The sequence below is a fragment of the Vanacampus margaritifer genome, chromosome 5 (assembly GCF_051991255.1).
Source record: "Vanacampus margaritifer isolate UIUO_Vmar chromosome 5, RoL_Vmar_1.0, whole genome shotgun sequence".
NCBI classification, from domain to species: Eukaryota; Metazoa; Chordata; class Actinopteri; order Syngnathiformes; family Syngnathidae; genus Vanacampus; species Vanacampus margaritifer.
Genome location: NC_135436.1, coordinates 6838461 through 6850000, shown reverse-complemented (window position 1 = coordinate 6850000; position 11540 = coordinate 6838461). Strand labels below are relative to the sequence as shown.

Here is an 11540-nt window from a genome sequence, read left to right as displayed (position 1 = left end):
ATATTAACTGAGAAGAATTACTAACTGAGGCGTAAACACACCCTTCTATTTTTAGCACCGGAGCTTTATGACATTAACAGACGTTAACGAGGCAATTAAACACGGAAGTTACGTGAGCTACAGACATATATAACATACATTGAACCACAGATATAGGTGATATTACTCACAACAAGAGTACTTACTTATTCTTAGTAACGCACGCCAAAATGGCACTGCCGGAAGTAATGAAATGAACAAGTGTTACACAGGAAACTAACAAAACGGAACAAAACGTTCATTCCTCTGACAGTTCCTGACCGAAAAATGGCCACAAGAGTGCGGGCCGATACCAGTATCGATAACCGTTGCATGTACCGATACCATGAAATGTGCCTGGTATTGGCCCGATACCTGTTATTGGTACTCACCCATCCCTAGTCATGTGTGCAAATCATTACAGTAGCCTAATATTCATGTTTCCCTCTGCTAGCACAAATAATTTCAAGGCAGATCACGTTTTGATGGCTAAATATGAAGGTGAAGCCTTTTCTAGCAACTTGACAAGATTTCCCATAAATGTCAGTCTGCGAAATTGCTGCGTCTGGTTGGAATGACTACTTCAACCTGCGAAAAACACGTAAAAAAATTGAAAATTGGATGATGGGTTCCGGAGATATTTAGGTTTTTGTGGTGGGGGGATATTTTTTGTTTATGGGTAACGCTTACGTGTGATATAGCTTATTAAAAATCTGGTTTAAAAAAAAATGCCTTCAAATTAAAGTAAAACATTATTTCTCAACATATATGTACTGTATATGGGTGTGTGCAGTCCTCATGTATGTACTTCTCTACACATGTATACTTCTGTGAAGACTTCTGGGAAGTCTTCTACTTATTGCTGTACTTCTTATTTAATTTTAATTTTATCTCTTTCTATTCTGTTGTTTTTTTTGTTTTTCTTTACTGTAAACTGCAGCTGGACGGAGTCCAGGAAAAAGTTCCCCACGGGGAAAATAAAAGTATATCGTATCGTATCGTATCGTATCGTATCGTATCGTATCGTATATCCCCTCGGGGAACCCCTTGTCTGATTTGCTGACACCTTTCAGTTCAAGATATCCTCCAATAAGTTTCTATGGACAGAATTTCTGAGCATCTCTCCAAGTTTACGTGTCAAAAATGCTTGGATGTTTCAAACAGCATCTCTGAAAGGTCTAAAAACTCCACAGCGCAGATTCGATACGATACGATACGATACGATATACTTTTATTTTCCCCGTGGGGAACTTTTTCCTGGACTCCATCCAGCTGCAGTTTACAGTAAGAGAAAACAACAGAATAGAAAGAGATGAAATTAAAATTAGATGAAATATTATTTTGTGAAGAGTATATTATTATAGAATATTAGAGAATATTATTTTGTGCCCTGTGGGCAGTAAAATCGGTTGTCTATTAATACGGTGTTTTTTCCTCAATCCATTTGTTATGGAGGATTTTAGCACCATGTAATGTGTGTATTCTGTTTGTTTGTTTTTTTAGAAAACTCCACAAAGATTTCAGCTACTAGTCATGTTGCTACATTTACTTGATTTACAGGAAAACTCTTAGGGCTCAAGAAATGCTTACATCTAAAAGAAACTGTTTTCATTTCCAGTACTGTATTTTGAGATTGGGTTTCCAACTAATCGTGTCATATTTTCCCCATTAACTTTTATTTATTTATTTTTTGTTAATTTTGTCTGATTACAGAACTATAGACATTTAATTTGTTTGTATGTGGGCAACCTAAATTAAGCAGTGGTTATTTACCCCACTGTATATTGTGTGTATTACTGTGCGATGAGCTGATCTATCATCACCAAAACATTAAACTAACTTTTTTTTTTTTTAATGCTAGAAATCAACAAGCCACAGCCACCAGAGGAGTTGATGGATCTGTTGGTGCTTCTGTACGAGTTTCAAAATCCCCGACTAACTGCAGAGGTCCTGGCCTCTATCAGAACTATCCGCCTCCACAACATCCGCATGACCTCCCTCAAATGCTTTGTGTTGAGTTCTGTGCTCTCTTGCGCCCCTCCAAGGTAAGCCAGGGATTGGGTTTTTACGGCCAACTCACAAAATATTACGCATATCAAGTTTTTGTTCATCTTCCTAAGTACGACATGCAATTTGTATCTAAATCTTCAACAATTAGTTCAGTTTAAATGGCTTCTGTAATAACCAGCACATTCTTAACAGTATTTTTTTTATTTGTTTAAATTTTAACAATGTTTTTGCAGTGTGGGATTGTTTGTTGTCTTGCATGAAAATTATTTGACTATGGAAGGCATGGTTCTTTTCATCCTGTGGCAGGAAATGGTTAAGAAACTTCACATAGTTTGTGGAGGCCATTTTGATAACTTCATGCATCGTAAGGTGCCTAACACTCTCTGCCCCACTTTTGCAACCCAAAACATTGCTCCACCACCTCTTTGCCATGTTGGGACAAGTTGGCCATTCACCAACCATCTGGAACACGATCCATCTGGGACATTCAAAGTAACACAGTTTTCATCACTAAATAAATTAGTCATGTATTTCTGATGGGGCTGAACAATTAATCTAATTCAGATGGACAGAGCAATGTAGTAGTAGAATGCAGTTTTTTGGGGGGTGGGGGGCACTTCTGCTTCGTTTTGGTAGGCTTTATTAAACGTATTTATTTATATAATTCATTTATTTACCTTATTTATTTATTTAGTGTCTAGATAGGTTCAGTGCTTAAGAAGTGCAGTCCACATGTTGTTGACTTAAATGATAATGTCAAAAACCCTTCAAAGTGTCTAGAGATCTATTAAAATTGTTTAGAGAACCCTGACATGAAATCAGTATTTGATAGCGTAGCAAATGTTTGCCTCTCAGTGATCTCTCTGAGTGCTCAGGCATCCTCCAATATTTCAAAAACATGCAAGTTATATAGCTGTAGGTGTGAACGGTTGTTGGATGCGGTTGTCTGTGAACCGGATACAATGCAGTCAAACACAAATGCTACAAACTACAACCAAAACAATAAACATGATGTAAGTAATTAATTAAACTTGAAGGGAATAATATATTGTTGCAGTTATCAGCTGGAAGAGTTGGACCTCTCCTCCTGCCTGCTAACTCGGGACATGCTTCAGATGCTGTCACCTGCCTTTCGACACACTCGGAACCTCAAGTGAGAGAAAGTCGGCAACTTTTCTGTTATTTCTGTTGTTTGCAGGGAAGATCTTGATGCATTTAGCTGACTTTGAATGTTTATATTTGTGTGTGTGTGTGTGTGTTAGTATTACACTTACTAATGATTAACTGTTTTGTACATGATCTGTTTCTTCACATGTTAATAAACTCAGTAACCCAGATAATCCTTAAAAAACAAAACAAACATTACCAAGGCAAGCTTTCTGTTTTGAGTAAGTGTTGATAGTGACAACATACGTTAACTCCTTCACAAATAATATGTAAGTGCACAAAGTACTTATAAAGATCCAAACTAATGATTCAGTGAATCACCGAACAAAATTCTCCATGTCAAAGAAAAAACTGAAACTTGTAGCGACAATGAACATGAGGTTGCTGAGGACTAAAGTAAAGACAGACTAAGCCATTGTTGATATGGATCTCTGTGGGCGTCGTTCGTAGTCCAACAACTTGGCTGTCCTTGTTTTTTAACAACAACATGAGCAGTATCTGGGTTACTACTTCACTTGTGATGACCATTGCAAGGCAGTCAACATGGACATGCTGTGTTTGTTGTGATTGTTGCGCCTGCCCGTCTGTTGTCCTCAGTCTGCAGTTTAACAGCCTCGGCCCTGACTCCTGCATCTTCCTGAGAGATATGCTGCTAGACTCCAAAAGTTGTGTTAGAGTGCTACAGTAAGACAACACGTGAACACACTTCTTTCTTAAGTTAATATGTCAAGTCCCATAATCAATCATGGGGAAAGATGTGCAATCATTAGTCAAATTGTCATAATTGTATGTACATATTTGCAACAATATGGCCTTTTTCTTGGCAGGAAATACCAAAAGATGTATGCTTTTCAAAAATGTAATCTTTATTCCAAGATTTGGGGGGAAATGGTAAAAGCACCCAGATAAACTTTTAAACCATCACAGTTAGTGAGTACTATAGTAGCAATAACTGGTAAGTCGGTTCATGTGAAGGGTTTGAGACCATACTAAGCAAGGTCAGCACATTTGTATTTTTCAGCATGTTTGCTTTCGTTTCTGAGTTAGGCCTTAATATGGTGGACGTTTACACACTACTTGTACCTTCTTTGTGTGATGGGGCCAAGCGGTATATAAAATTAATTGATAGATAAAGTAAATGATAGGATGCCTGTATTGTCATTATACACAGGTACAATAAAATTGTGGGACGCTTCCCTTGTCAGTGCAGTAAAAAGAGACCTAAATATAAGTTAAAAAATATATATAATAAGATAATAAATGAAATCAATAATAATTAATTGAGCATCTGATCATGTTGGATCCCATTATTTTTATGGTACAGAATTCAGTTCCAGCTAATGTCAAATTGGTTATTTATTCAATATCATACCTGTGCCACAATCTGTCACCATACATTTTTACCCAAGAACATAAATGAAATAGCATACTGTGAATGTCTCCCTCTCTCCCTGTTTACACTTACAGACTGTGTGACAACCCACTGCTGGACTCTGGAGCCTGCCATCTCTTGGAGGCCCTTCCGGAGAACCAGTCTTTGAAGCATCTGTCCCTGATGCACACCGGACTAGGGGACCAAGGGGCCCTCGAGCTGGCGGAGAGACTTCAGCAGCACACTGGACTCCAGGAGCTCAACGTTGCCTATAACAACATCGGAGACAATGCAGCTCTGGCCCTAGTGGACGTTTGCAGGGAACATCCCAACATTCACACTGTGCAGTAAGAGAGAACAGTGGTGTAGAATTCCGCCTTTCTAAAAACAGTTGGGGCAAAAATCAGATCATTTTTGATCCAATTCAATTGGGTTATTCAAGTAACACAAAAAGTTGGGTGAAATTAATAACTCAAAAAACAACCCCAAAAATGAGTTGCTTTGTGGGTTATTAATTTAATTTGAGCCAACTTTTTGGGTTAATTAACTTAAAAAGTCGGGGCAGTTTATTTTTGATTCAACTGTTTTTAGAGTGATCATCAATGCTATTTAATCAGGCTGCACATATCTGAAATCATTTTTGAAAATATCATAGTTACTGACTGATGTTAGTATAATTTAGCTTGTAAACCTACACTCGATAAACAATTGAGTAAAAAATAAACCAATAGGGGTCAAAAAGGGAGCAACACAACCTTTTAGGTTATGTATTTGACCCCAAAAGGGGTTGGGTTGTATAAAAAATTAAATTAAATTTTTAAAAAATGGGGCGGGCAGGTTGTTTTGTGGGTTATTTATTTTGACCCAATTTTTGGGTTAAATGAGTAACCAAAGTTGAGTTGGTCCCTTTACGACCCCTATTGGGTTATTATTTTACCCAACTGTTTTTAGAGTAAACAGATGGATCGACAGATAGCCATTGTATTGATCAGGCAAGTTGAAAATTATGATTAAGAGTACAGTAATTATTCTATTCCAAAATAAGTAACAAGCACTTTAAAAACAGTTGGGTCTTAAGTAACTCAATTATGGATCAAAAATTGACTAATCCACTTTATGGGTCAATTTGACCCAACTTTCTGGGTTGTTTCATACAAAATGACCCAAGTAAAAGATCTGACCAATATTTATGAGTTGTTTGACCCGACTTTGAGTCAAGAAATGGGTCTTTTGTGTAAAACAACTCATAAATATTGGTCATATCCTTTACTTGGATCATTTTGTATGAAACAACCCAGAAAGTTGGGTCAAATTGACCCAAGTGGAGGATCGGTTCATTTTTGACCTATCGTTGGGTTATGTTTGACCCAACTGTTTTTAGATTGAGAATTCTTTGATGTTTTGCTAAAACTGCGGTTTTGTCTGTTTGTGTAGTTTGTACCTAAACCCTCTGAGTGATGTTGGCAAGCAGTCCCTGTATGTCCGAGGTATTCCCAAGAGCCACAACGGCAGTGGGCGGCGAGTCAGGGTCCTGGCCGCCGTGACGGAGGGTTCCGACCTCTCAGAGGACTGGCACCCCATTCTCAGTGTGATTCGTGAGAATGCATCGTCCTGGGACAGGGAGCGTGTCAAACAGCAGCTTAAGGTAAACTCCTTCTAATATATTGTTGAGTCTTGCACAAGGAATTGTACATGAACTGACTTGTTCCATTAATTGCAATGGTACAACTTTTCTTTTGGCATTCCCTGTGCCCCAAGGTGAGCCTAATCTTTTCCATTGCTCATTCTGCGCCCAACTGCTGCTCTCAGCGACAGAAATATCCATATGTCCATAGGTCATTCCTGGAATAGATGCAGCAGAGTGCAGTGTCAGTTTTACAGTAGTTGCAGTCAACACAAATCAAGTTGTTAAGTGACATACAGCTTTGGTGACCACACATGTTCAGATTACCAATCGACCTACTGTTCAAATGCAAAGCATATACAGTATGTATTTTTACTTTATTATATCTATTTATTTACTTATTCATTAAATTATCGAAAAAGGGACAGACAGTGCATATTGATGAACATTTACATGTAAGTGTAAATCATTATAGCTGTTAGCTACTTTCTATCTGTAGTCCCTTGGTTGACGTTTTAAGAATAAAGGCAGTAAAAATAATATTTTAAAATGTAGTGATCTTTATACAGTATGAAAGTATACACGTTGGTGCGACTTACATAACTGCAATAAAACCCTGTATAAATATTGTTTGTCATTACTTTATTCTGCTACTGAATGAGAAAATAAAGCACACACCCAAATGATCGTCAGTCATGTTAGCACAGATTTTGGACATAATCTTTATTTGGGGAAAGGCTGACTCATTCAAATAAGAATACAGTAAAAAATGTGTCATATTTCCTCTTGCAGGGATACTTTTCCTTTGTGAGCAAGTTTGCTGAGCCCTGGACTTTTGACCTCAATGTCATAGTTAGCTGAGTGTGTCAAAATGTCATTAATCACTCCAAACGAGTTCAGATGAAAGTGTTGCAACTTTTGATGCAAGTAAATCAACGTCAATTTCGACTGTCTTTTAGTATCAACTGGGATTTTGTTCTTTTACCTTTCACTTTCTCAGCTCACTTTTCAGAGGGAAATCAGTGTTGTAGCTTTTATTAGCAGCCAGATTCCCCTTCTACGCTTCCTTTCTTCAGAATAGCAATGGTAGACTTGCAGATGAGGCAGACTTACAGTATGTAGTATGACATCACAGTTAAGAGAATGCGATTTAACATTATTTTAATTTTTGATATCCAGTGGTACAATTACACAGTAAATTCTGTAGAGTGAATTTTACTCTAAATTGAGTCTATTTGGTCCCACTCTTAATTGAGTATTTTTTATTTTTATTTTTTATAAGTCACTCAAGGGTTTATGAATGAACCTACAACTTCAGGCTATGAAGCAGCCAATCTACTCCCTGAGCCACGCAGCTCCTGCTGTGGGTTAGCATATTGCTCGTCTCAGCTAGAACCTTCATAACTCCAACACCAAAAACAATGTTTTGGTCTACTCTTGGATATAAGCGAACAGTAGTGTGGCATAGCTCAGGTGGCAGAGTCTCCCAAGGTGAAGGTCTTGAGTTTGTTCCACAATTCTTGTGTAACTTTTTATCTTTTAATAAACTAGTAAAATTTAGTCAAAATCTCTCCTTGCAAAATTTACTTAGAATGAGTGAAAAATCTTTAATGGGTCCATGTGATAGGTAAATTCTCTCGCACACACTATTTTACTCTGTTCCAAGTGTAAATTTTACTCTATTTAGAGTGGAGCCAAATAGACTCAGTTTAGGGTAAAATTTACTCTACAGAATTTACTGTGTATATGAAAGCAACAAACATTGGCTCTACACTTCTGTATATAAGCTTCTGATGCAACATCATCAAAGAACTTTTGTTCCAGTGATAATTATTTAGTCCTTCAGGTTGCCTGCTGAAATTTATAACTCCAGGAATCTTGAAATAAGGCCTTAATTCAAGTATCCAAATTAACTGGGTTTTTTTTGTGTGTTTATTTGTTTGTTTCTAGGAGCACAGTAGCCCTTAAACTGACATTTTAGAGGCAGAGATAGAAAATGTAGGCGCGCACACTGTAAGTCAATTTGCACTGTAAATATTCACTCCACTGATTTTCACGATATTACTGATAATTGGGCTGTAAGTGTGGAGCAGAAATTGTCAGCAGGAAAAAAAGAAAAAAAAGAATAGTTATTAAAAAAATAAGAAAATCTACTTGTTGCAGCATCCACTAAACATGTAGGATCTTAAGAAAAGACAGTGTAGTGAGCCCTTATTGTGCACATGATAAGTGCCGTGAACGGCTTGTGGCCAATGCTTGTTGGCTAATGTAGGTAAAACCATATATGGACTAACTTTGGGATATGAATGTATACTCATGAAATCAGTGCTGAGAAGAACATCACTGACGTTATGGGGGAACCTTTTTTTTTTTTTGTTAAAAATTGCATATTATATTCACAGGACATTATGGTACTTCTATTTCCACTTGTGTTACAATTAAGAATGTTGAACATTGTCTGTTGAGTTAATAAAAGCTTATGATGGCAAGAGAAAGGTTCTCATTTCATTTCCTGTTTAGAAACTAACAAACGAGAGGTTGAGCGGGCACCCCTCAATGGATTGGCTGTGTTGGGCAAATGTTGTGCAGCAGTGTAAAGTAGACGCTGATGGCTAAAACAAACCCATTTATAGTTCCCTTCATCTGCTTTTGGAAATGCAAACCTGTACAGAAAGTCAACAATGTCATTGAGTCCTGCTTGAGCGGTCCAAAGTATTCAAACGTATTGCCCCCGTCACATGATTGTTAGCAGAGTGATTGCATTTATGGGTCTGATTGTGTCTGATAAGGTGATACGGCCATACGGTCGCCTCCTGTGCAGGTGTTCCTCAGGGATCTGGAGTGGGGACGTCAGCAGCAGCAGAGCCTCTTAAAAAAGCTTCACTTCCGAAGGGTGGAGAAAGGCATCCGTCAAACACTACGCATGCTGGAAAAAGACACGCCACCTCCATCCGCATGAGCCAACAAGTAACTGGAATACTTTTTAACACTCATGATGGATTTTGGAAGTCACCACGGGGTGTGGTCAACCAGATGGGTGTGCGTGCAGGGATCATCACTAAATCGGAATGACACACACACACACACACACACACACACACACACACACCCATCTGGAGGAGTGTGCAAATGCCACTCAAAATACGAAAAAAAATGTGTGAACCCCGCCACCAACCCCCCAAAAATGTCAGCAGACATTTACTGTATATTACAGCAAAGGGTAATAAATTGCCTTCATAAGATGAGCATGTATTTCGCATGTATTTTTGCCATCTAAGAGATTCTTAACATGCATGAACTCATTTAAAAAGGCTTAGATTCCAGAAGTAGATTTGATAAATGGTTTGCATTTCAGACTTTATAAAAGACTGAACAACTGTATAGAACGGGGATGGGCTCATTTGTTCCCAAAAATCTATAAATATGTTCTATTTTAAATATTACCATGTTCCCAAAGATGTATGTATCCTTTTTTTCTTTTTTATGTTTTTTTTATGCTAGAGCATACAGAAGGCTTTGATGCAGCCTCTGAACTGAAGAAAATGCTTGAAGCAATGATAGTTATTACAAAAACGTCCAGCAGATGGCAGCAGAGTGTAAGAGATCAACCAGGGCCATGTTGAAACAAGCTCTTTTTCCCAGTGTTTTAAACAGACTTGTGAATAATGATGAAACTTAGCTATATTCTAATGCTAACTGCTGCAAAACGAAAACAGATACAAATATACTTTTTTTCCTGATGAAAGAAGAGACTCTAATCTTTCTTTTGGTAGGTTTTTATAGCAATAAAACAAAATATTCTAGGGGCCTTGCAAAATCAGTCAAAATCCAGTTAAACAGCCGGGAGCAAAGTGGGTTGCTTCAGTGAAAATGGCTGGGAGTGAATGAGTTAACAACCCCCCATAAATCTTTAATGGCCGCTGATAAACATTCAATTTATGTTTTCTACGAGGAATGGAAAGAAACCCGGAAGAAGATCTCATAGTGGGGGGGGGGGGGGGATAATCTGTGAATATGCAAATCCATGGGTGCCGAACTGTGAATATGCAGGTATCGAGTAGTTTTTAAGTTGTAATATTACCAATCACCACTAGATGGCAGACATGATTTAGTTACGCTCACACTGAGTTTTTATACAGTCCTAGACCTCAATGTAAGTACCCGTAGGCCCAATAATTTTTTGCACATTTGTAATGATATGCAGGACAAACATAGTACCTCAATATCAATAAAATAAAAAAATGTAGTGAGTTGATTTTTGTGGAAAACGAATTAAAACAATTAATTATTGCATTTACTGTTGATTTCTTATTCAACACTTAAGGTACATGACATTCTTAAATGGTAGATTTTTTTGCACTGGGAAACAAAAAAAGGGTGTTGTTATTTTGTGGATCTTTTATATACTGAGCAATGTATGATCATAAATGAAATATATTAAGAGAGTGTATTTATGAAAATTGTGGCCCCCTTCAGCATTTATATTGCCCATCCCTTTTATAGAATCAGCAGCTCAAAGCGAGCTAATTGTCGAACCTTTAATTGTGTTGTATTGTTGAAACGGGTTTCTACAGTAAATCAGTATTTATTTATTTATTTTTAACACAAAAAACTGGTTACATGTGTTTCTGATGTGACAGCTGCAGGAAGTCAGCTGTGAATCTGAGGAAGTAAAAGATTTGGCCACACTGCAAACAAAAAAACATTTCTTTGACATGGAGTCACTTAATCCAATGTTTATTACGATATTAACATATTGACATAGATTTTGCTTTCTGCAGTGATTTACTATTGTCATAAAGCCAGAGCTCATATACAAGAAGCACCTCCTGGATGTTGAAATAAATCATTTCGAAGTGAAAATAGATGTCAGGATTTTTGTGTAACTAACCTAAAAGCAGAAGTAAAGTTTTCATCAGTACCTTCTGTTAATAAATCATTTAAAACATTGTAAGGATGTGTCATGTTGCCTCTGTCTTTCGTATTTTGGAGAACCATGGCCGATTATAATTATTTTTTGGGCTGCAGGTTTGTTTTCTTTTGTCTTTTTAAGTAGCAAACTTTTATGTGTATTTACTGCAAACATATTTCCAACACGGATATATGTAGTTGCAGAAGATTAACAATGGTGCAATTCTGCCTTATTTATTTGTATTACATTTCTTTTCATTATAGTACCTGTATATATTGCTTAATAAGTACTGTAATGCATATCCTCTATTTAATGAATGACAAAACAATTGTCTATGTCTGTAAAATTTCTATTTCTACCTTTTACTATAAATGTTTGCTTTGTTATTGTTGGGAAAATAGATTTTGATAAGAATACCGACGTTTGAATCTGTCTAG

At 37.1% G+C, this 11540-nt stretch overlaps 1 protein-coding gene across 5 annotated transcripts in view; it reads left to right on the top strand.

The window, feature by feature from the left end:
* The window catches only part of nlrx1 (NLR family member X1), a 31347-nt gene extending 20202 nt beyond the window's left edge, over positions 1-11145 (top strand). For all 5 annotated transcript variants that reach the window (XM_077566001.1, XM_077566000.1, XM_077566002.1 and 2 more), the window contains exons 7-12: positions 1880-2063; positions 3086-3181; positions 3793-3879; positions 4663-4914; positions 6002-6212; positions 9013-11145. In XM_077566001.1, coding sequence (XP_077422127.1) covers positions 1880-2063; positions 3086-3181; positions 3793-3879; positions 4663-4914; positions 6002-6212; positions 9013-9150 — 968 coding nt within the window. In that variant the 3' untranslated portion in view covers positions 9151-11145. The remainder of the gene's footprint in view (positions 1-1879; positions 2064-3085; positions 3182-3792; positions 3880-4662; positions 4915-6001; positions 6213-9012) is intronic.
* Positions 11146-11540: the final 395 nt, after the last annotated feature.